The following is a 26,262-nucleotide window of genomic DNA, read 5'->3' on the forward strand; positions in this document are numbered from 1 at the left end:
TATTATATTATATTATATTATATTATATTATATTATATTATATTATATTATATTATATTATATTATATTATATTATTATATTATAATATTATATTATATTATATTATATTATATTATATTATATTATATTATATTATATTATAATGTGGCGGTGAATGTGCTGCACTCTGTGAATGTGCTGCACATAATATAATATAGCATAATATAATATAGCACAATATATTATATTATATTATGCTATATTATATTATGCTATATTATATCCATATATTTACCATAGAATGATACCATAGAGTGTAATACCCTTCTTTTACTGTCTATGGTAATACCACCCAAGAGGCTCTCATGCATGCTCAGCTCAGCATCCATGCGCATGCTCTTTACTGATCTCCCCCTAAAGACCTCAGCAAACACTGTTGGAGCCCCCCTAAATCAACATGGATTGCGTTAAATTGGACCTCTCTTAGACACAAATAATAACGTAAAGGTTTAACAGCCGTCAATTTCAGTTGCATGTTCAACCATTTTGTTTTATTTCGCGGACTCCTGATCTTATAAACAGTTATTTGTTTAAATGATTCTCTATGTAGAAAAAAACGCTCATTAGCGTTTATTTCATTTGCTATTAATCTAACAATCGGCATAGTTCAGCAATGGCAGATGCGGAGTTGCAAACCTTTACATCCATTATGGACGCCCTCGTGCGTATAAGCGTAAGTACATTTGCATTATTAAAACCACATATTTACACGTTATCATGTCATTTGCACGCGGCTGTTATTTAACTCACGAATGCAATGTTTACGGTCAGCTGTAGGCTAAATGGGACATTTGAGTGTTTTCCATGCCCAAATCTAACATAAAAAAAACCCAGTTAAAATAGATAAATCAAATTCTTTAGAGCATATTATTTGCTAGATTATGAATAACACCTGTAAGCAGAAACCGACTCCGAGTAGGCCTATATTTTTCATCCTCTTTTGCTAAAGCGCGTGTAGGCCACGGCTGCTTTTCCTCTGTTATGAATGATTTAGGCTATTTGCTCTTAAGCGTGTAGGCCTATTTCTAATATATAATATCAGAATATTTATGTTCCCGTTAATACACGATTGAACAGACTGATGCATTTGGTCTACCTTAGAATCATGATTGATGCATAGCAGACGCTGGTGCAACATATTCATTGATTACACTGTTAGAGAAGAGGTAAAGGAAAAATAAAGGAGCCTTTCAAATCTATAAGAAGCGGAAAAGGCCTTATCACTGAGCTGCTGTCGCGCGGATGCATGTTGCCATAGAGACGGGATGCAAGAGAGGTCGCGAGCTGTGGGAAACGTCTGGAAAAAAACTAGTATAAAAGAGGAACAGAAGACAGCTAGGAGAATTTAATTATTTCAATGGCTTATTGACAGAATAAAATGTATACTGTCAGCTCTGGGGGAAATAATGGCTAGATACTGAACATAAAACAGCTAAAAATAGCTTAAATTGATTTAGTCAGGCTTTTAGATCATCTTGCTAAACCACCCAAACCAGCTGAGCACATGCCTGACTGGGACAGCTGTAAAGGTCAGCATTTTCTTTTTAAGGAGGGGAACCCTTTTTTATTATTATTATTATTAAATGATGGAGACTAATGGAGTGCAAACAATGCAATTTTTTAGCAGCCTGGTTCTAGAAATATTTTCCCCCATTTATTTTTCATAGAGATTTTTTTTTAAAAGTGTTTGTTTAAGAGTTATAAGTATGCGTTGGAATAACAACATTACAAAGTTTAATGTAAAGCAAATCTTTTTGAAAATCGGACAAAAAGGTAGAAGACTGTGTACTTAACAGCTTTAATGAGGGAAATAACTACAACTGCGAAAAACATCATTTATTTAAAAACAATAACGAAATATAAAACTATTGGTTTAATATAATATATAATATAATTTATATATAATGTGGATGCAGTATTGTCTGATGTATTTTTTTTTATGCCAGCGTTAAAGATGAATTTCTGTCCAGGAAATCTGAACAGATAATAAAGTCAAACAAACAAGCAAACAAACAAGATGTTGATTATGTATAGAAACAATATATTTTAAGTTCGTTTTAGAATGTAAGACTGAAGTCATTCGCAGTGCTTTATATGAGTGGGGAGTAGCCAAATGAAAAGGGTTCATTTGGCAAGATTTAGTTGCAATTCTCTGATTTAGTGTAGATTTCTCTGCGGAATCAAGAGTAATGAGTAGATTCAGCAGGAATTCCACTGTTAAACATGATTATTTAAAGAATAAGTTAAAATAATATGGACTAACCGCTTTGTCAAAAGCATATACCATCGATTAAGTTATCCTTTAAAATCAATTTCCCTGTGGAGAAAATAAATGGGATTTTTTCTTCTGGAAACCGACTTAAATTTAGATTCCAGTGGTGTAGAATGAATGGTTGTTTATGAGTATGATCAAATACAAAAAAAGTGATTAAAATGTTAACTTCCTTATGCCAGATATGAAACTTGGGTGGCAGGAATTGTAAATAAACAAGATGTGTGTGAACATAGTCTGTATTACAGAAGCCAACATCAAGTTTTTCGAGTTTGAGGAATGGTTTTCTTGTACTTCCAGCTGAGCCTAGTTAAACGTCCGAGATGACTAACACATTTGAACAGATTTGTAACACAGAAAGAAGTTCAACTCGTAAATCTCAATTGTCAAAACTCAAAATGTAGCTACTACCAATATCAGTCATTTGTGTGAATACATAGCAGACTTCACGATTTGAATGTTGGATAAAAGTATTTCCATTACTGGGGAAATTTGTAAGCAGAACTAGAACGAAGGAAGTAAACACTTTTAATAAACAACATGACTGTTTGTGTGTGTTGTTTTTGGCATTTACATAATTTTCCTGATATGCAAATATTCAAAAGTTCATACTGACCAACCTACGCCCATAATGTTTACCTTAGAAAAAACTCAGTCCATAGCACAATCCATAGTCAATTTCAGTCAAATTGGTGTAAAAAATTCTGGTAAATTTCACAAACACTTACAAAGAAACTGCAAGTAACACATTAAATGAAATCTAAACTTATAAATTAGAAAAACTGAAATTGTATTTTCCTGTTTTTTTTTTTGCAATTTTGAAAAAACTATATGTTTTACAGTGTATAGGCTAAAATAAAAATAAAGCCTACAGTGTTGCTTCAAAAACATGAAACTGCACATGTAACATCAGGAATGATGTTTATTATATTAATTATATTATATTATATATATTAAAGCCTTTACCTCTGAAACAGGATGGTTATGATCTGTCTATATCAACATAATCTATAATGTATTCGAGAGAGTGTTGTCTGTGCTTACATGTCTGATTGCGTTTTCCTCTGGTAAATATTGTTAAAACTGTCCCTTTCTCTGTCTAGTCTAATATGAAGACTATAGAGAGAGAGCTGCACTGTCCCGTGTGTGAGGAGATGGTGAAGCAGCCGATAGTGTTGCCATGTATGCACAGTGTGTGTGTGCTGTGTGCGGCAGAAGTCTTGGTTCAGAGAGGATACCCGCCCCCCGAGCTCCCCCCAGAGCCCAACACACCCACCTCAAGCCCCAACACACGCTCTCCCCGACAGACGCGCCGACCTCCACCCAAAACAGACCGCCTAGACCGGGTGATCAGAACAGGTTTGTGTGTTCCTTAATAGACAGCGAGATCAAAATCAGGTGTGCTGTCATCTTATTATACACGGCTCTCTGAGATGCTCGATTCTGATCTGTCAATCAATCGGTCAGTTCTGTAGTCAAGTATTTTTTATACTGACCACTACTGTACACTATCGTTTTTATTTTTTAACCCTTTGATGCGCAAGCTATGGATACCCCTTCTAATGCGCAACATGGGTCTAAAAAGACCCGTATTCATTTCCTATGTTATTTCAGTCATGGCTGAATGTTTCTTTGCTATGTTACAATGTTGTAAATCACACCTGATTTACAACATTGTTGTAATCTTTAAAATATATGCATTTTATCATTTGTTATTCCAGGTATTGATTAAATATCTTGTTTTTGATTTACACAAATCATTATGTTTATGTTTCCTTTCTTACTTTATAAACAAACACAGTTTTTGTATTTCTACATCAATTTTACATACACGGGTCTAAAATGACCCGTATTCATTTCCTATGTTATTTCAATCATGGCTGAGTGTTTCTTTGCTGAATCTTTAAAATATATGTATTTTATCATTTGTTATTCCAGGTATTCATTAAATATCTTTGTTTTTGATTTCCACAAATCATTATGTTTATGTTTTCTTTCTTACTTTATAAACAAACACAGTTTTTGTATTTCTACATCAATTTTACATACACGGGTCTAAAATGACTGTATTCATTTCCTATGTTATTTCAGGTGGCTTTGACAGTTACAGATTTTAAAATCAAAAGGCGGGGAAAAAAGGACCCTAAACTCTTAACACATCGAACCATTTCAGCATAATGGCTTATTCAAGACTATACGGTTCTTAATAGAACTTTTAGGCCTATTACATGTAAATAAGCTTTAAAGGGGCATTTGGCAACTATTTCAACTTAATGAAACCATTTAGAAATCATTTGGATGGTTTAATAATTGTTCTGGTGAAAATGGTGACTTTCCCTGCTCCCCCCAACGTTCCTAGGCGGAAAACCAACCTTGCAACATGGGGACTAACGTCCCAGTAAGTTGGAAACAGGAAGTCTTGTGAGAAGCGAGAATGAGCGAGAAACACAAAATGCTTTATGGCAATTCGACATAAACACACACGCCGCCCTCAATGTGTATGATGTATTACCCACCTCGGTATAGCTCCACACGATAAAGTTGGCCGGCTCCGATAATAACAAATGCACATGAGCAGCAGTAGAAAGGGGGAGGAGGGGCCGCAAGTGAGTTTTTTTTACAACATTGTTGTGAAATATACGTCCCACAGCTGTAGGGGGAGCTCGTTGAGAAAACATGCGACAACAAAAGTGAAAATCAACGAAGAAATGACTAGAGTTGCTGAGTTCCCCTTTAAAAACCCATCTTTTTTTAGTGTAGCTAACATTAGCTAGCTGGAATAGAATATGTCGACAGCTAGCTAGCTAATAGTATTGGATATGTTTCTCTTTCTCACAAGTAATTTCTCACTAGGATTTCATGGTCAAGTAACCATAGCCTAATATTCAAATATTATGTCCAGTTATCTTTTACAAAATATCAAATATTTTCTGTGGTTAAAATAAAATAAGACTTGCATCAAATATACAAAAGCAGCAGTGTTGAGTTGTGAAATGTGTGGCAGGTGAATAGTATTATGTAATAATACCATAGTAAGAGTATTTATGCAGTAAATATGTTCCTACTTGCAAATATGTGCAAATATCAAAGGTTTCTATATGGGTCATTTTTGACCCATGTATGTAAAATGTATGTAGAAATACAAAAACTCTGTTTGTATATAAAGTAAGAAAGAAAACATAAATATCAATATTTAATGAATATCTGGAATAACAAATGATAAAATGCATATATTTTAAAGATTCAGCAAAGAAACACTCAGCCATGACTGAAATAACATAGGAAATGAATACGGGTCATTTTAGACCCGTGTATGTAAAATTGATGTAGAAATACAAAAACTGTGTTTGTTTATAAAGTAAGAAAGGAAACATAAACATAATGATTTGTGGAAATCAAAAACAAGATATTTAATGAATACCTGGAATAACAAATGATAAAATACATATATTTTAAAGATTCAGCAAAGAAAACACTCAGCCATCACTGAAATAACATAGGAAATGAATACGGGTCTTTTTAGACCCATGTTGCGCATTAGAAGGGTTGTGATACAAAAACTATTTTTATTCAAAAAGTAAGAAAGTAAAAATAAAAATAAGGATTTGTGATGATCAAAAACAAGTTAATTGAGGAATACCTGGAATACTGAATGATGAAATTAATTTCTTGCAAAGATATAGAAAATTAAAACTCAGTCGGGTCTATTTAGACCCATGTTGTGCATCAAAGGGTTAATGTATTGCTCACCAAGGCTGCATTTATTTGATTAAAAATACAGTAAAAACTGCAATATTGTGAGCAATTTTAAATAACTGTTTTCTATTTTAATATATTTAAAAGGTAATTTGTTCCTGTGATGGCAAAGCTGAATTTTCAGTATCATTACTGCTGTCTTCAGTGTCACATGATCCTTCAGAAATCATTCTAATATGCTGATTTGCTGCTCAACAAACATTTCTTATTATTATCCATGTGGAAAACAGTTGTTGTGCATTATAAAACTGTCACTTTTGATCAATTTAATGCATCCTTCCGGAATAAAACTATTAATTTATTTTTAAAAAAATATCTTACTAAACCAAACTTTTGGATTTTAGTTTATATTTACACTTTACCTTATAACTAATATTACATGTATATTTTTGTGGTTGTGTATTTTATTTTAATCTTCCATAATCAAGTAATTTTAGCTTAATTCAATTAATCATGTCCATTTGATTATTTATTTGATTATCATTTAATAATGATCAATTATTTGTTATTTTAGGCATTTAAATTAATTATATAAATTATTTATTTAAAAATAATTTGATTATTTAGTTATATTAAATAATGCTTAAAATAAGGCATGCCAGTTTAATCATTTATTTGGTTGTATTTTCATAAAATTTATTTTAAGTTAATTAAATTTAATTACTTATTTAAAAATGTTTTATTTATTTAATTTTCCCCGGTTTAAAATACGATGCTTAAACCTAGTCCCAAACTAAAATGCATGTTTGAGCCGTTTTAACTGAAATCAACTTGCACTGATATATCTGAAAATATGCCAGTGCCATTGTTTTGTCTCAAGATGCGCACCAGTAATATTTTTTTCTAAGTCACATTTATAAAAGCTACTTAAATGTCTTAATTGAACTAAAGACTAATCCTGGCTTAATCTAAACCCTGTCTGTGAAACCAGGCCCATATTAAATAACATTTAAAACGATGACATCGTGATGTGACTTTAGCATAATTTCACTAGTTTCTCTCTGTGCAAAAAGTTTATAGATGCTACTGTATCATTCAGATGTATTGCGTCTTTGCAGGACTTTGCAGGTGCGTGTGCGTTGTGCAGCCGTTGTGATGGGCTGATTCTGAATATGTCAGCACACACAGGACCTCTGGATTCTGTTCTCCTTCTGCATTGATTAGCTTTTCCTTTCTTCTTCCTGCCTTAGATTTATAGTGGCTTAAAGAAGCTTTAATGTGGAAACAGCTTTTTCTATCTGCATCTCTCCCCATTTTTGTGCAGTGTGTGGAACACATCCAGGACGGAGGCGTAAAGACACCCCTCCTGTGATCATGCTGTTCCCCTGTCCCACCTGCGGAAAAGATGTGGAGCTGGGAGAGAGAGGGCTTGCAGATTGTCTGAGAAACCTCACGCTGGAGCGCATAGTGGAGAGGTCTCACACACACACACACACACACACACACACACACACACACACACACACACACACACACACACACACACACACACACACACACACACACACACACACACACACACACACACACACACACACACACACACACACTTCCTCTGAGAATTTTGAAATGTAATTCTAGTAACTGTACTGTAATGTTGTTCTACTGGTTTTGAACAATACATCAGATGTTCTGAACTTGCGTCTATTCATAGACACATCACCATTGGGGTTGATAGCTCTTTGAATATTCTCACGCAGTCTCACTACGTGGACCAATCAAATCACCTTACTGGCATAGCAAAATGAGGTCAAGAAAAGGCGGAGACAGAAAATAATTACTTTCTTCCTTCCAGAAAACAGCTTGCATGACTCCATTCCATATAGTAAAAATGTGCACGAGCAAATCTGGCCCTAAAAACACCACAAGACTCAATTAAAACTTAAGAGAAGCAAGAGAAGAAATATTGGACTCAAAATGAACAAATGTTATTCAAAACATAAATGACTTTCTCACAAAAGGAGAAGAATGTTCTAGCCACTCTTATCCATATAATGAAAGTGAATTAAGGATGTTGAGCATGCATATTACTAGGATATTGGCTGTTTATTAGTACTTATAAAGCACATATTAATGCCTTATTCTGCATGACCATATTCTACATCCCTTAATCCTTCCCAATACCTAAACTTAACTATACCTTACTAACTATTAATAAGCAGTAATTAGGAGTTTATTGAGGCAAAAGTCATAGTTAATAGTTAGTTAATAGTGAGAATTGGACCCTAATCTAAAGTTTGACCATTAATTCGTACAATATCGCCACTATTTAACTAAAATGAGTGAGCTAAATACAACATGGAAACAAATTCTTAATATTTTTTTGACATGAGATCCATTTTTCCCTCAGCATGTCATGTGCAGAGCTCCATGTAAAAAAAAAAAAACATTAAAAAGACATTTAAAATATATTGTTAAATCATATACAGTATATATATATATATATATATATATAAACATTAAGACAAAAAATTTATATCAACATATTAAATTAGTAAAATATTTAAATTAATGTTTAAACATTAAACATGATGTTCCTTTTAACATCTAGAATAAATCAAATAAATGAATTAATTGTAAAGGTAGGTAATACAACATTCTCTCCTCTTAGATGTGTAGTAAATAAGACAGTGAGTGTGAACATTTGTTGGTTGAACTTTTCCTTTAAAAGAGAAGTTGTGAGAGGGAGCTGAATGTAAGTGAAGTGCTGATGCTTTGTTTTTATGCAGTCTTTGGACAGCTGAGCTACATTTACACCACACAAACAAACACACACTATAATTGATGTACATGTGGCGAGCAGGACGAGGCTGAGGGCCGTGGGAGAACGGCACGAGGCCGGTGGCGTGATTGCTGATGAGCGACACCTGTGCGACGCACCGGTCTCGTATCTCTCACGGAGGTGCGGAAGCATAAAAGGAGGAGCGACGACAGTGAAGATCGAGAGTGGACCAGGCCTGGACTGTTTTATTAGATGTTTTTTGATGATCACGCCTCGTTCTGCTCGCCTGCGTACGTGTAACCCAAGCCTGCATTTGCACAATAGTTGACCAATGTCTCTCTTTCTCCATGTGTGTAGGTACAGGCGGACAGTAAGTCTTGGCAGCATGGCAGTCATGTGCCAGTTCTGTAAACCTCCTCAGGCTCTGGACGCCACCAAAGGCTGCGCTGACTGCAGGTCCAACTTCTGTAATGAGTGCTTCAAACTGTACCACCCCTGGGGCACACCACGAGCCCAACACGAACACATCATGCCCACACACAGCTTCAGACCCAAGGTAAGAGCACACGGGATCCTTCTGAGAGAGGATCACCACAAACACAAAGAAAGGAGAGTCACTGAGTCAAACATTTAACTCCAGGTCAGACCGTGTTTACATCCAGGGTCCAAAAAAAAAAAAATATATATTTTTCAGTGCCATATATCTCAGAATCAACTGCACCACTGCCAAATTTTCTAAATATTGTAATCATTATGTTCACAACTTGTAATAATTACTCTAATGAGTTTATAGTTTCTGCCTAAAATTAATACATGATGATATTAGTTAACTGCGTGATTTGTATTATCTGAACTGTACATTTCTGAAATATGGACATTCATTGGACACGGTCACCTCTGATAACAGATCACTCTAAAATGTAATGTAGATGCATGTTTTTTCTGTAAAGCTGCTTTGAAACGATACATAATGTGAAAAGCGTTATACAAATAAATGTGAATTGAATTGAACAGAATATATACCATTCAAAATCAATATATACCATTTTGTTGTTGTTGTTGTAAGACATTAATACTTTGATTTTGCAAGGATGCTTTAAATTGATCAAAAGTGACAGTAAAGATATTACAAAATATTTCTATTTCAAATAAATGCTGTTCTTTTGAACTTTCTATTCATCAAAGAATCCTGGAAAAAAAGATATGTGTCTGCTTAAATTATTAAGCAGCACATTTGTTTTCAACATTAATAATAAGAAATGTTTCTTGAGCAGCAAGTAATGATGCTAAAAATTTCAGGTTTGCCATCACAGGAATAAATTACATTTATGATTTCCATTACACGAGAGTAGATGTTAAAACTTCATGCTGATTTGTACTCGGCTTTCGCCAAGATACGCAAAACTAAGACGTAGCTTTACAGTAAACTATGCTTCTCCATCCATTTACGCTTCTTTCCATAAGGTGGTGTGACTCCCCTTCTGTCCGGCGTTAACGGCTGCAGTGTACTTGGCGCGTCAGCACACGCGACGGCTGCAACTACAGGGCCAGCACGACAACCGTCTGGATTGAGCCGAGTAGGGGACATCTCTAGGGTCTTCAAGTGGGCACCTTCCGTCCTCAGTGTTTCGTCGACTAGCCCACGACACCTCAAGAGGGCTCGACAGTGACTCTGGCGTCCCAGAGTCACCCCCCTCCGTCCCCCACTCAACTCAGTCCAGCTTACTGACCTCTACATCCCTCCTGCTGCTGAGACCTAACCACAATCTCACAATCTCTCCGCAACCCGACCATACGCGCCAACCCGTTTGACTAAGGCTGTCGAGCCCCACTGGTGCGTTAATATGCAGTTTCAGTGGACAACGGTTCCGTATGGCATACCACCTACCGCAAAACACAATATCTGCCCAACCACCCGTCATTCACGCAATATCCACAGGAACGTATACAAATAAACCAACAGACTCAAGTTTTCAAGAATTCTACGAAACCGTAGCGTGGCGGCCTGCACACAGCCAGCTAGAATCTTTCCGTCTCAACCACAGCCAGTTGCTGCTCCTTTCTGCTGCTTCAGATAAGTTCTTTACTGTGTGACGCAACTCTTGGCCGCTGAATCCGATGTCTCTGAGGAACCGGGTTGTAGAGTGTGCCACAAAACCTCGGCAACCCACTTCCACTGGATAAACCTGGACTCTCCATCCTCGCTGTTCTGCTTCAGTGGCCAGATGAGCATACCGCAGTTTCTTCCTCTCATATGCCTCATCTACCGCATCCTCCCATGGCACTGTTAACTCTATCAGTTGAACAATGCGTGCTGATCCAGACCACAAAACAATATCTGGTCGTAGATTAGTGGTGGCAATCTCAGGTGGAAAAATAAGCCGTTGATCAAGATCAGCCAGCATCTTCCAGTCCCTAGCAGCTTCCAGTTGTCCTGGGCGAGAATTGGTGTTAACACCTTTTCTTGGTGGTTGCTCGCCTGGGCGGAGGAATATTGTCTTCTGCGTGTAATGTCTTGCTAGAACAGGTGGCAACTTATTGGTCATGTTACGCTTGCCTTCTAATGCTAAAGCCAAACATGGCAGTACTTGGTCATGGCGCCAAGTAAACCGACCTTGGCTAAGAGCCACCTTACATCCTGTCAAAATGTGCCTTAATGTGGCAGGTGATGAACACAAAGGACAAGAGGGATCCTCTCCTACCCAGAGGTTTAGGTTCTTCGGTGATGGGAGAACATCATATGTTGACCTAATAAGGTAACTGATCCTACTCTCTTCCATTGACCAAAGGTCTTGCCAGCCCATCTTACGTTGTTCCACACTCTCCCATCTCATCCACTCTCCCTGCTTGGCCTGGGAAATGGCCTTTGTACACCTCATCCTCTCCTACTGCTTACGCACCTCGTTGACTACCAGCTTCCTCCTTTGAGCTGGGCCTGCCTTGTGCCATTTAGGAGGAGCTAAACTGAGCCCAAAACCCCCTCTTCCATGCTGTACCTGTCCCACGATATCCCCCATTTGAAGGGCAGCCTTTGCCTCTACTACAGATTTCTTTGCTGACCACTTTCTACCAGTTTTTAACACAGGGGCTGCCTCCCTTACACATTTGTCGCATGACTCTACTAAGGTCATTTCCAGTCTGACCTTGGCACACTTAAACTCCTCGGTTAAAGCAGAGAATGGCAATGGCAATATTCCTTTACTATAAAGTCCCACTCTGCTGAGGCAGCGTGGAACTCCCAACCATTTCCTGATGTATGAACTTATCAACGCTTCCAGCTTATCCACTGTTGTCAAAGAAACGTCGTACACGGTCAGTGGCCACAGCAACCTCGGCAGTAGACCAAACTGAAAGCACCAGAGTTTTAGTTTGCCAGGTAGAGCACAGCTGTTTATGCTCTTCAACCCTTCCACTGCTTGTCGTCTAACTTCTCCCACCCGAACTGTGTCCTTTAGATCCCCATCGTACCATCTCCCAAGACTCTTCACTGGCTTCTCAGAAACTGTTGGTATTGCCTCACCATTAATGAAGAATGTTTTATCTACTACCTTTCCTTTAACTATCGAGATGCTCCTTGATTTAGAGGGCTTAAATTGCATTCGTGCCCATTCAATATTATCTGTTAACTTCCCCAATAACCGATTAGTGCAGGCTACTGTTGTAGACATGGTTGTCATGTCATCCATGTATGCTCTGATTGGTGGTAGTCGCATCCCAGAAGCCAAGCGCTCTCCTCCTACTACCCATCTTGATGCCCTAATGATTACTTCCATCGCCATGGTAAAAGCCAGTGGAGAAATGGTGCATCCTGCCATTATTCCAACCTCTAGGCATTGCCATGCAGTGCTGAATTTTGGAGTTGAGAAACTGAATTGCAAATCTCCAAAATAGGCTTTCACTAAATTTGTTATTGACATTGGTACTCTGAAAAAATCAAATGCTGCCCAAAGAAGCTCATGTGGCACTGAACCATATGCATTAGCCAAATCCAGGAATGTCACATGGAGCTCCTTCCTCTCCTTTTTAGCTGACTGAATTCGTTGCCAGACAACATTGATGTGTTCTAAGCATCCTGAGAACCCTGGAATGCCCGCTTTTTGAACTGAGGTGTCAATGAAGCCATTCTTTAACAGGTAGGTGGACAATCTCTGGGCAATAATGCTGAAGAAAATCTTACCCTCAACGTTTAATAGTGAAATAGGACGAAACTGACTGATGCTTGTAGCATCTTTTTCTTTAGGTATAAAGACTCCACCTGCTCTGCGCCATGCTCTAGGTACAACCTGTTTTTCCCATGCCACTTTTATCAATTTCCACAGAATTCGCAGAACTCCTGAAGCACTCTTGTACACTCTGCACGGAACTCCATTAGGCCCTGGAGATGATGAAGCCCTTGCCTTTCTCACAGCCTGCTCTACCTCTTTCCACTTAGGTGCACAGACCTCCATTTGGTATTCTGGTGGGTTGATAGGTGGTATGTCTGATGGAATTGACATAGGCTCATGCCTTTTTGCATCTGTATGCGTGTCCTCCAAATATCTCTCTAGCTCAATCCTAGATGTTTTTAAAGTGCCATTCTTCTCACTGGTGAATAACTTCTTTGCGAATTTGAATGGGTCTTTATAGAAATTAGCCCTCGCACGTTCCTTCTTTTTGTAGCGTTTCCGTAGGCGCTCAGCTCTGCGTAATGTTGCCAGCTTATCTTTTATGGCCCTTTGTAAGAGATTGAGTCCCTCCTTCTGACTTTGTTCTGCTCTTTTCCATTGCTTCCTCAGCTGTCTCCTTTCTCTAACTAACCCTTCAATTTTCTGCTGCCGTCTAGACATTCCAGGAGTAGTTTGTACTTTTTCCTTCCTTTTTTCCACACCAAACCTCTCACTTCCATATGCGTAAATGATGTCCCCAAATGTATCCAGCTTCTTTTCAACTGTACCAGTTAATCTTTCCAATGCAAAGCATAGATCTGTGTTTACCGTGTCCCATGCAGTTTTCTCACAAGCTCTTGGCCATCTAACTCCAGGCCTATGCCCGTTGAGGTTCTTTTCTCTCTTATGCTGGTTAGCCTGACCGGGTTCACAAGTATGAATATATTCATCACTACCTGTGCAAGCCCTCCTTTCGTCAATGACAGGGGTGCTGATATCCTGCGAGCTGTGGTTTGCTTCCTGTCGCTGGATTTCATTCGACTGACTTGACTGACTTCGTAAGAAGTACTGATCAATGCGAGGTCCTTGTCCCTTCTCCCTCAAGCATTTCATTTTCCCTTGATGAACCTTCAAACCCCTGACCGTTGTCGCCTTGCTCCAGCCACAGACACAAACAATATTACAATATTACAATTTAAAACAATATTACAATAAATAAAACACATTTTATTATTACAAAACAATAAAACAATTTTTTGTATTATTAATATTTATGTAGAACGTATATTTTTGTCCATATGGTGCGTTCTATTATTTATCCGTCTCGTAGATCCGAATCGGAAGACAGGCGTTGCGTAGCAACACGCCCCCTTTCCTCGGATTTCTCCTCTCGGACATCGGACAACCGTGAGGACACCGAGCAAGAATTCCATTTCGGAATTCAAGATGGCTGCGCCCTGTGTGACTTGAAAGTATGAATTGTTTTCATTGTTTTTGAACCGCTTTGGTATTTTAAATGACGATTATAATCACTCGTATTACTGCGTCCCCTGAAGGTATGGGAATCGGTTGTTGTGAGTGCAATTACTACGTTGCTAGCGTTGCTAACAGAAGATTAACATGAAAAACATGAAATAAAGTGAACATTTTCAAGTTCAAGTTCTTCCTCGGTGTTCTGTAAGGTGAAGCACATACTTATTTTGGAGCGCCTGGTACTCAGCCAGTGCTACCATTACAACGGGTGGCGTCCATTTTTTTCTCCGACTCGGACGCCCAAAACATAATAGAACGCTTGAAGTGTGGACCTGACGTCATATCCGAGGTCCGAGTCGGTTCGTTGGCTATAATAGAACGCACCAATAGGCCTAGTCTGTCACAAAAACATGAAGACAAACAAGCTTGTTTTGACATAAATGTCCACTAAATAGCACAAAACACTGAATAGCGTATTGTCCTTCAATTTTGATCGGCATTAATCAACCACATGCAAATAATATTCAAATATTGTCCTTTTCCACCGCAGTCGACACAGAGGATTTTTGATAAACATATTAGTCTCAAAAGTTCCCCTTAATCTCATTTCCCCCCTCCTGGGCTTTTCCCCTGTCCATTTATCTCTCTCTCTCTCTCTCTCTCTCTCTCTCTCTCTCTCTCTCTCTCTCTCTCTCTCTCTCTCTCTCTCTCTCTCTCTCTCTCTCACTCACTTGCAGGTATTAGTTTGTGTGGAACATGAGCAGGAGAGGTTGCAGTTTTACTGCAGGTCATGTCAGCATCTGTTGTGTCCGCTTTGTAAACTCCGTCGGGCCCACAGTGGACACAAGATCATTCCTATTGCGTTGGCTTACCAAACTCTAAAGGTATCCATTCCTTGTATGCTCTATAGAGCTGAATCTTTAGACTATAATCAACATAATACTGCCCAACATGCCCTTCTTTCCTGTATAAAATGGTTATTTGCGCTAATCTTTCTAAGCTCTAGCCCTGCACATCTCTAGGTGATCAAGGGTAGAAGGGAAAGGATTTCCTCAATGACTAGGCAGCCAGCAGAAACTCTACAGTGTGTTGTCGGTGTTTAACGTTACTCATCTTTCTCCATGTTGTGAAATCACAGGAGAAGATCACCAAGGAAATGAACTACATCTTGGGCAATCAGGATTCTATACAGGCACAGATCACCCAAGTAGAAAGCGGCATTGCTCAGACTGAGGTACACAGCATTGGTGTTTTAATTATACTTTGAGTGTTTATGAGACAAATACTTCACCCTAGAGTATATGAATGGTGTGAAAACGGAGCGAGGATGAAGTTGCAGGATTTCAACTGGATCCAGCAGTTGTTTTGTCAATGTCCTGTGTTTTTTCCTCATAGACTTTTGGAAATTGCAAAATGTGAATGAATATCATAATAACTGAAAAATGTATTTGTGAAATATAATTATGGCCAAAGAAAATATGTAACATTTTATATTAAATTAAAATTAAATTATTATTATTTATATGAATACTTTATTTTTAATTATTATTTATTTAAATGTAATATGTTTTTTATGTAAATATTTTAAATATAAAATATAAATTAAATATTTAGATATTATTAAAATATTTATTACATTTAATAAGACATAGGCTGCGTCCGAAATCACATACTCTCTTGAGTAGGTACTTATTTTGAATAAGTAATAATAAGTACTTCACTATCGCTAAAAAACGGTGTTCTATATAGTATGAATGTGTATAGTATGAATATACTCTGGACGTACTACATTTGCCATGTTGTCATTATCATGTGACCTACCAGCGTCAGGTATGTCGCTTCACTGCGATGTAATCCTTTACCGTGGCCTCATGAGATAGTAAAGTGCCCATCGTATGCACACTTAAGAATCCCGCCAGAAGTAGTAGGTCATCCGGGTGCTTTTTGCCTACTCTTTTATAAGTACTGTGAATTCAGACATACTTCTTTTGTCACATACAGTTTTTCGTCTACTATATAGTAGGGAAGTTTGCGATTTCTGATGCAGCCTTCATGTTTCTTTTATATATCGAAATTAAATCTAAAGATGGATAATAGTTCACTGTCTCTCCAGGAGTATCCTGTGTTTTTTCAGTGGTGTTATAGTGTACATTTATTTGTGAAAAATAATGATGACCAAATGTGATGATCAAGATTCAGTGTGAAAAATAAGAAAAGGTTTAAAATATTTAAATTAAATTGATAATCATTTATTAAAATGTATTTTAAAATATGATTTAATGTCATATTTATATTATTTTATGTAAACATTTTAATATAAAAGATATATAAAATAAATATTTGCATTTAAAAAAATATGTATTTATGATGTTTTAAAAGATATGCCAAGCTTCGCTGTTCCCTTTTTCTGTCCTGCTCAATCTCTTTACCTCTGTGCTCAGGTGAACAGCGTAGTGGCTAAGGAGCAGTTGAACCAGTGTGTGAGTGAGTTGCGTGGTGTGCTGGCGGAGCGTCAGGGGGCTTTGGCCATGTTGATGGAGGGGGCTCGTGCGCAGCGGGCAGGGGCTCTGAATGCACAACTCTCCGAAAAACAGAGTCTTTTGGAACATGCAGGGCTGCTCACATACACTCAGGAGCTTCTTAAGGAAACCGACCAGCCGTGCTTTGTGCAGGCTGCCAGGGTCACACACAACAGGTTAGACTGTGTTTGAGGGTGTTTGTTGCTGGGATTGCGTGCATCTGTTCATTTATGAAATATGAAACCCACAATAGCCTATTGTGTGTTTCCATTGAAGGCACACAAACATTGGAAGATTATGTTACACATAGTCAATTGGTTTACAGAGAGCTTCTTTATATTCATTTAAGTTTTACTTGATTTTTTATCTTTCTTCTCCTCAGACTGGTAAAAGCAATAGAACATCTTCAGCATTTCTCTCTATCTGCTGATCCCTCGTTTCGACACTTTCAAATAGAAGTCTCCAGAGAACTCACAGCACTCAGCAGCATGGACTTTATACAAGGTTTTCATAAAAACTCAGTTTTCAAAATCCGTAAATACCTTGAGTTGGTTTTCTAGGTTAGCAAGGTAACAATTTGAATTCACATCTTACTCGACCCCTCATTTTCCTTCTGCAGCCCCATTGGCTCCTGTGATTGACACTCAAAAGACCCTGGCCTATAACGAGCTCTATTTGTGCTGGCGCCTCCCACAGGACTCCGCCCCCGCCTGGCACTACTCAGTGGAGTATCAGAGGAAAGTGGGCGGAGCTGGAGCATTATGGGGCAGAGTCTGGTCTGACGGAAGCTCAGGAAGTAATGGCACACACTGTCCTTGGCAGCGTCTTGATGATGTGGGCGGGACCAGTGCAGTGGTTGACAAGCTAGAGATGGACAGTGTGTATGTCCTGAGAGTTCGAGGCTGTAATAAGGCAGGGTTTGGAGAGTACAGTGAGGAGGTGTATCTACACACACCTCCTGCACCAGGTAAGACACATCCACTCACAAAAATACAAACACACTTGCATTTGAACCACTTCAAAATATCAGTTTTTCCTCAAGCTCCCCAGTTTCTCACATATTGGATGCTTCGTTTTTGTTTCGCATCTTTTCCAGTCATTCTACTTCGTTGACTTGGAATTTACATCCTCTATTCCTATATTTATCCATCCATTTATTAATTCTTCCAATTATTCAACTACTTTAGTTTTTTTTTTTTGTCTATTCATTGAATTATTTAATAATTGACTGATTGATTCATTTATATCAATTCATCCACCCTCCATTTATCTATCCATCCATCCATCCATCCATTCATTCACTGATTCATTTATTCATGTCTGTTTGTTCATGTTTATTCACTTGTCCATCCGTCTGTATCAATTATTAATTTATCTATCTATCATTAATTGATCCATTCATACCACAGTTCTATATTACATCAAACTGAACCTGTTCTTGTTTTGTGGTATTTTATGCATATCATATTCTCTTTTTTGTTTTCTCTCATAGTTAATTATGTTGCTTATCACTAGTATATTTCTGAGTGCTTATCCACAACTCTTTGACACATCTCTTTTTTTGCTCTTCTCTCTGTATTATTTCTCCTTGTGCTTCCTGTTATTCTCCACCTTCCTTTGTTTCTATTATCTCTGCTGTTTCTTTGACTTGTATTCCTATTTAACTGGAATATCAGCTGCTTGATCTCCTCTGAATCCTAGAGTCCTGGAATATGTACAATGTTCCTGCTGTCCTCTTTGTTTCCCCTCTTTTCTCCAAATTTCCTATCCCATTTCTTCCCTTTTATGCTTATCCATACATATCCCCCCTCTCTGCTTCTTTCTATTTTCTATTTATATGTTGTCACACTCCCTCATCCTCTTTTCGCTTTGTGTTCTTGCCCTAACCCTATGACCTGACCTTTCCAACCCTATCCTCCACTACTCTCCTCCTGAATACCTCAATCTCAGTGTTGTCGTTCTGCCTGGATTCGCGCTGGGGCCTGCATGCGGAGCGGGTGGCGCTGGGGAAAGGGCAGACGTATGCCCGGAGTGTTCCCGGGATGACCCTGTTGCAGGCAGCTGATCGGGCCCTTACCTCATGTCACCTCACCTCTGACCTCCTTGTGGCCGACGTTTCTATCACACAGGGACGACACTACTGGGCATGCTCAGTGGAGCCTGGATCCTACCTGGTTAAGGTGAACATACACTACCATTCAGCAGTTTGCAGTCAGTACGATTTTTATTTTTTAAGAAATTAATACTTTTAATTCAGCAAGGATGCATTAAAATGATCAAAAGTGACATTAAATACATTTATAATGTTATAAAAACATTCTATTTCAAATAAATTCTTTCTATTTATCAAATAATCACAAAATGTATCAGATCACAAAAATATTAAGCAGCACAAGTGTTTTCAACATTGATAATAAGAATAAGACTTCCAACAAAACCATTTACAATCTTACCAATCCCAAATGTTTGAGCAGTGTACAGCTAATTTTGCAAACAGCTGTAATATTTAAAAAAAAATATAAACAATTTCTGTTATGTGAAATAATAAGATTTACTCACTTTTTTTCAAGAATGTAGGCCTACTATGATATTAGACTACATAGCCTATAATAAAAGATGATGAATTTCAAACCTGAACCAATCATATTTTTTTATTCAAAGATCAACAGTCAACATTAGTCTTTAGTCTGCCACAAAAAACAACAACATTCAAATCATGAACTCAAATGTCATTGTGAAAAAAAAGAAAATAAATTACTGTTGTAACAGTTTGTAAATCAGACCTTTCCGGCTATAGCCTAACGCTAATAAGCCTTATGCCAAAATTATTATTACAACTAAATTGTCGGTCATTAAATAGAAAAACTAAATAATTGTGTAGATGATTTGCTTTGTGTTACCCGACATCAGACATTAGGCCCGGCCGAAGTATTTTTTTTGCACACAGTGCCGCGACCAATCAATCACTCCTTTACAACTGGCTGCCTGCACATTCACTGTCCTCGCGGCTGCTGCAACTTGCGGGGGCTGGCTGCAGGATGGCTCAACCTCCACGGACAGTTTTTAATGTTTTATAACTACTCAAGATTTTTCTTTAGTATAATTTTCGGGACAATTAGGGCCGGATTCGGGACAACAGCTTAGATTTAGGGACTGTACCGAATTTTTCGGGACGTCTGGTCACCCTAGATACAAGGTATCCGCCCGACAGCGACTATATATAAATAATAGATTCATACAAAAAACAAAACAAAAAAAACTTTAAAATGTCTATGCCCTAAAGGGTTATTTCACCCAAAAATGAAAATTATCCCATAATTTACTCACCTTCAAGCCATCCTAGGTGTATATGAAAAATATCCATATTTATAACTTTATAAACTATAATCACTAGCTTCCGTTAACGGCCGTACACGAGTCAAATTCTGGCGGAATAGTGAAGAAAGTAATGTACACCTAGGATGGCTTGAGGGTGAGGAAATTGTGGGACAATTTTTATTTTTGGGTGAACTAACCCTTTAAAGCATTGTTGTCTAGGTGGGAGTGGGTGTTGAAGCAAAACTGCAGGAGTGGTTCCATCTTCCACAAGACATGGCAAGTCCACGGTGAGGAGAAACAGAGAATTTTTTAACGTTTTAGAGCTGACTGAGGAAGGCAATGTTATTGATGATTTTTATTTCCTCCCCCCCCCACCCCATTTCACTTTAGGTACGATCCAGACAGTGGTCATGACAGCGGTGCAGAGGACGCCCAGGACTGCCCTCCTCCATTCTGTTTCCTCACAATGGGCATGGGCAAGATTTTACTACCCAAGTCACCTAACACTTCTACTGGCCCCCTCACTGCCCCCCTGCCACCTCGCCTCGGACTGTGTCTGGACTTTGAGAAGGGGCGGCTCACTTTCTACGACGCACACTCTCTGCGAGTGCTGTGGGAGGGGACTGTCGATTGCTCCGCCCCTGTTTGCCCAGCCTTCTGTTTCATTGGCGGAGGGGCTCTGCAGCTACAGGAGCTAATAGCCAATCGCAGTACAGAGCAGAACCCGCCAAGAAGAGTGACCATCCAAACACGTGCCACCGATGCCAGTCACTGAAACATCTGATCGCTTTAAAACTAGTCAAATCAGCACCTTTAGGCAAATATTCTTTTATCGTTTTCTATCGACTTTGTTTACAAGCTTATTTCATAGCTAATGATGTATTGACTGATGATATTTTATATTAAGATTAAATTTAATTTCAAAGTATACACATTAAAAAAAGGTTATGGATGCTAACAACATGTAGCATGCTAACAACATGTGGGTCAGCATTAAATAATGAGGAATCATTCATTTTTATGGCTACAAAATTAAAAACAATGGAAATATAGTCCATGTATGATTCAGGTTCACTCGTGACAGAACGTTCATATAAAAACAAACGATTCCTCGCTATTTACAAACTCCTTTTTCCAGCATTGTTAGCATGCAAACCGCCCAAAATGGGTGTGCTAATAGTTAGTATTACACCCTGATTTATTCATTAACAATGTATGTGCTCTTTACAGGAATGTTAAAACGTCTTGACGTGATCATGTTGCAGTTCTTATCCATTTGAGACTGTCATGTTTCTAAGTAGTTCCCGATGTTTGAATTGTGTTGCTACTTTGAGGCTCAACCAAGATGTCAAACCTTGGTTGGACATGTTGTATTGGTATCAGTCCACGTTCTGTGCATAGAGACCTTGTCTGTTTGGTTGTTTGGGCCAAAACAGGGTTGACAGTTAAAAGTGAAATGAAAAGAACCTGCTTTTGTGAGATCCCTACAGGTGCCTGCTCAAATGTTATACAACCGACTCCCATTTGAATGTCCTAAATAATAATATTCAAAACACAACAGTCTTGACACATCTCATACTTTTTAGGCTTTTTCATAATCATTTATTTATTCTTTTTTTTTTTTGCAGAATGGGTATGGAAACAACAATTTAGCGGGTAAAGTTGCTTTTCAGAAGTGTATGCTGCTCATGACCGTGCAACTGTCAGTTGTGAGTCGGTGTGTGTCGATGTGAGAGGGCATTTTTGAATTGTATGGTGAACGTCAAATGTATTTATTGCGCGTGTGTGTGAGTGTGTGATATGTTATTGCAATAAAGAAAGACAGTTGCTGAAAGCTCGGGTTTTGGCCATGTTTTCCGCTGCTTGAGTGCATTGTTGCAGATTCAGGTCTCGTTGTGTGAATTTATATTGTTGTTGATGATATTATGTAGCATTTCTTAAAATGGCCCTTTGAAAACAGGCAAAATGTTTGTAAAATACACTAATGGCAGAAGTGAAATAAAGCATCAATGTTTCTCACAGAACACATTTTTGCATTCCATTGTGCTGCTTTTCCATTGCCTTTTTGTAAACGAGCTAGGTGGACGTGTTTGACTGTTGCGCTTGCACATGACACGTTGCGTTAAGCAATCACGTTAAGATTTCTTCAGGTCTTGCCTTTTCCCCATTCCACTGCCCTGCGTCTCATGTTTTTAAATGCAAAAACACATTCTGTGTGGACCTTTCCTAAGGATGTCTACAGCAAAAAATAATATATATATATATATATATATATATACTGTATACACACACACACACACACACACACATATATATATATATATATAGTTGAAAGTAAAAAATTGCTTAACCTATTTTTTTTGATGAGTTAAAGCAATGTCAAAACATATGTTGTTATAACTTATTGATAAAAAAAATAGTTTTTCCTCACCTAAAACTGTGATCTTTACAACCTATTGCACACAAAAAGATTTCAAATTATACTCAGATATTCAGTCATACTCAGGTCAGGTCCAGTCAATTGTGTGCTGCATGTCTGGGCAATTGCAAACTGTAAAACAAATTAAATAGTGGTAAAATCACTTATTGTGATATAACCACATTTCTGTAGTTTCTCATTTATTAGCAGGCATAACTCTTGCGTATGAAGTGCATTTTTGACACTCAGAAAGTCCCACATAGATAGTGGCTGTTGTCAATTATTAAAGTGAAAGTAAAAGAATGCTTCTTATACAAAAAAAGCTGCTTGTTAGTCCAGTTTTTGTTTAATCCACAGGTGATCTAAAGCTACATGTCCAACTCACCCATTTCAATGTTTATTTTAATGCACTACAGTAGTGTAAACTTATATGTTAGAGTGTGTCTACCAGTGTGAGAACATAAAACATACAGCATACAACAACATTATATGTTTATTTATGTATGAATGTTGCAGTCCTCAAACATTACCTTGGCATCAAAAGTGAATAAAAAACATGGCATATATTATATTATATCATTATGTTCCATGACAGTCATCAGGAACAACAGGAACAAAGAAGAATATATCAACAATCCAGTAAGTAACATCACACCTCCATGACTTGTTTTTTTTTCTTCCCTCCCACTCAGGTTATTTTTTTTTTCATATGTAAATCAAACATGCCTAGTTTTTATCATTTCCTTGTTCAGAGAGCTGGCAGTATCTCTTCAGACTTGATACAGGTAAGAAGCACCTGCACTCACCTACTTTTCTCTACACAAACTGTTGGTTTACTTTCTCTCTTTCCATCTTCACCATTTGTTTCCCTCTGGTGTCTTTTCACACTCCAGTGTTGTCTGCAAGCCATACATTTTAACATTCTCCTGAAAGAATTTAAATCAAAAATGAAATTTACCAAATTATTTTTTATTTAAGCTTTTTATCTCATGCTTCTCGTTTTTGAAAATTATTTGTGACGTTATTGCTTATTTGATTTTTTTTTCTTTTTGATCAACTCTATAACATCTATAACAACATAATATTTCTCTAACATACTCTCTAACATTTACATTCTGGTTTAAGATATTAATTACATATCACTGCACAATATCATAATTTTATTAACCTATTAGATCAGTTTGCAGATATAGAATCACAACATATCAGGTATTGTGTTAAACCGTAACGCTTTCTAAGAATTTGTCATCAGCGTTGTTTTAAAAATAGAATTTTTTAATAAGTAAATTGATGAATATCTACATATTGATAGGTGATGAACTTTAAAAAAATATACATTCAACCCCAAAATGTTATCATTTACTTGCCTTCATGAGGTTTCAGACATGTATGGCGTTTCTTCTTCTTCTGTAGAACACAAAGGATGTTAGGAAGAATGACAGAATCTTTTTCCATGGTGACTGAGACTGTCATTCTGCCAAACTTCTCCTTTCATGTTCCACTGAAGAAAGAAATTCACATGGGTTAGAAACAATAAGGGATGAGAGAAATGTTACTTTTGAGGTGAACTATCTTTTAAAATGTTTACCCACTTTACCCACTATTTACATACAAACACAAGCTCCGTCAATGTGGTCGGCATTTTTAGTTTGACGAAAGCTTGCACAACCGGATCGACAGCTTGAATAACTCACTTCAGTGAGCGTTTAAAAGAAATCACATGTTTGCATTCTTTTCAAAATGATTGTATTACACTGATGGAAAGATTAGTGGAATGAGTCACTGATAACCAATGTTTTCCTGACGTTTATCTTTTTAATGAAATTGTCAAATTAAATGCTGCCAATATCCAGGGCTATTTAACTTTCTTAACTTAAAATATGGTTTTATTTACTAAAACATAAAGGCAGCTGTAGCCTATATTTTCATGTCTATTAAGACCCATTTATACTATGTGAAATAAATATAAAGCTGAATACTTAAACTCTTAAGCATTAAACTGCCACATTTTGACAATCAGGCATCAAGGTGTTACAAACGGTGAATTTCTGTAAAGCTGCTTTGAAACTATGTGTATTGTGAAGCACTATGATAAAAAATTTCTATGAATTAAAGACCCCAAATTAGTACAATATTGGAGAACATTTAATTTGATGTAGGCCTATCTTTTTTCTACACACTTTTAAACTTAGATGTATATAAACATGATGCAAAAAATTCAGTTCAATTTATTTATTTATTTACAAATAATTTTAGTAGAAAGCGGAATTACACAGCAATATCAAATTAATAAATAAAACACATGTTTATTTAATTAATACCGTAAGTTAACAGAGATTTGACAGCCATAAGCTACAATAAATGTTTCAAAAAATTCTCTCAAATTTGTCATGGACCAATGTACTAGCGATGGCAATGTACTATAACATATCCACATATAATGACTTGCTGCTCTCAATTTATTCCTCATTTTCTTCTCTTTTCTTTTACAGCCTCTCTTCATCTTCATCTGACAGACTTGTTCTTGTAAAACATCTGCAGCAATGGCAAATTTTGTCCAGCTGGTGGCAGTGTTGAGCCTGTGTGTGCTGGCTGTTGTGGTCTACGCTCAGGGTGAGTATCTAATCACAGTTTTTCTCTCATTGGAGATCATACTGAACTATTACTTTCTAGTCTTAATCACAATTATCAACATCAGGTTTTTTCTTCTTCAGTGCTTTGCCTTGTCATTTAGTCATGCTATCTCTTTTTCCTATGGATCTAAAACACTTTAATTTGCTTTCTCTTTCTGATATAACAGACAACAGCAACGCATCTCCTCCACCTCCTCCTAGCATTGGACATGAGATCTGCACATTCTACTCTCAGGGTGGGACCCTCCTTCTGGACGGGCCGAAGGTCTTTGAAATGATGCTGATCGAGTTTGGAAGGGCAATCCAGGTCTGTATACGTTTTCTCAAATCTTAGATAAATCAGCCAACATGACTATATGATGTTTATGTAAATAAGGAGTGCTAAGGGGTTCATGGAAAATTCTCTCTCACTCTCTTGGTAGACCTTGACCCCAATGGTGACTCAGCAATGGATGGACGATGTAGATGAGGATCATGACAAACGTCTCAACCTGGCAGAGTGTGCCAAACTCGTCCAGAGAGTCTCTGACTCCATTCAGAGGCCTCCTCCGCAGTAAACAAGACCTATCAACTGATAGAGGTTGCTTAAACATGTACGGAAGTATATGTAATAATACAAAAATAAGATCTCACTTATTTAGTATGTAGGGCAATAGCTTAATCTCATGTAGGCTAATCTTTAATAAACACTGTGACGTAACATTCAAAATTTAAATAAAGCAATTTATTGTTTGAGGAATAACTTTAAAACCAGGAATGAATGTATCTTTGGAAAATTAAGAAATAAAATCTGGTCAGAAACACTGTTGTGATCTATGGCAGTTTGGCAGTTGATGGCAATGAAAACAGGCAAAATAATAAATGATCTTCTCCTTACTATACCCACACCATAGGGGTAAAGTTCATGGGTGAATTCAGGGTGATTTGGACACTTTTTGCCATTGAGATTTCTGAGTTTTATGTAA

General features: G+C 37.4%; 2 protein-coding genes across 3 annotated transcripts; both read left to right on the forward strand.

The window, feature by feature from the left end:
- Nucleotides 1-614: 614 nt before the first annotated feature.
- Nucleotides 615-22,271, forward strand: trim46a (tripartite motif containing 46a). 2 transcript variants are annotated; one of them, XM_056267749.1, is made up of 12 exons: nt 615-713; nt 3,416-3,671; nt 7,333-7,483; nt 9,148-9,346; nt 15,146-15,292; nt 15,547-15,642; nt 16,850-17,103; nt 17,310-17,431; nt 17,547-17,894; nt 18,878-19,107; nt 20,465-20,532; nt 20,636-22,271. In XM_056267749.1, the coding sequence occupies exons 1-12, from the start codon at nt 654-656 to the stop codon at nt 21,018-21,020; spliced, it is 2,316 nt and encodes a 771-aa protein (XP_056123724.1). In that variant the 5' UTR covers nt 615-653; the 3' UTR covers nt 21,021-22,271. The 2 variants fall into 2 exon arrangements, with proteins under 2 accessions (XP_056123724.1, XP_056123725.1); XM_056267750.1 differs by lacking the exons at nt 20,465-20,532; nt 20,636-22,271 and having other exon boundaries at nt 18,604-18,953.
- A 1,074-nt stretch (nt 22,272-23,345) lies between these two features.
- si:dkey-247k7.2 (uncharacterized protein LOC797677 homolog) lies at nt 23,346-26,100 on the forward strand. The gene is made up of 4 exons (XM_056267756.1): nt 23,346-23,449; nt 25,157-25,277; nt 25,465-25,604; nt 25,720-26,100. Exons 2-4 carry the CDS (start codon nt 25,208-25,210, stop codon nt 25,852-25,854), a joined length of 345 nt encoding a protein of 114 aa, XP_056123731.1. The 5' UTR covers nt 23,346-23,449; nt 25,157-25,207; the 3' UTR covers nt 25,855-26,100.
- The last annotated feature ends 162 nt before the right edge of the window (nt 26,101-26,262 follow it).

The sequence above is a fragment of the Rhinichthys klamathensis genome, unplaced genomic scaffold (genome assembly GCF_029890125.1).
Source record: "Rhinichthys klamathensis goyatoka isolate OS25496 unplaced genomic scaffold, OSU_Roscu_1.1 h1tg000262l_1, whole genome shotgun sequence".
NCBI classification, from domain to species: Eukaryota; Metazoa; Chordata; class Actinopteri; order Cypriniformes; family Leuciscidae; genus Rhinichthys; species Rhinichthys klamathensis.

What these genes read in the sequence shown, in the direction of transcription:
- trim46a (XM_056267749.1), top strand. Translation starts at nt 654, where the DNA reads ATGGCAGATGCGGAGTTGCAAACCTTTACATCCATTATGGACGCCCTC. An exon ending in GCGGCATTGCTCAGACTGAG is followed by an intron (nt 15,643 to 16,849) that starts GTACACAGCATT and finishes CTCTGTGCTCAG; the next exon opens with GTGAACAGCGTAGTGGCTAA. An exon ending in CAAGACATGGCAAGTCCACG is followed by an intron (nt 20,533 to 20,635) that starts GTGAGGAGAAAC and finishes ATTTCACTTTAG; the next exon opens with GTACGATCCAGACAGTGGTC.
- si:dkey-247k7.2 (XM_056267756.1), top strand. Translation starts at nt 25,208, where the DNA reads ATGGCAAATTTTGTCCAGCTGGTGGCAGTGTTGAGCCTGTGTGTGCTG. An exon ending in TGTTGTGGTCTACGCTCAGG is followed by an intron (nt 25,278 to 25,464) that starts GTGAGTATCTAA and finishes CTGATATAACAG; the next exon opens with ACAACAGCAACGCATCTCCT. An exon ending in AGTTTGGAAGGGCAATCCAG is followed by an intron (nt 25,605 to 25,719) that starts GTCTGTATACGT and finishes CTCTCTTGGTAG; the next exon opens with ACCTTGACCCCAATGGTGAC.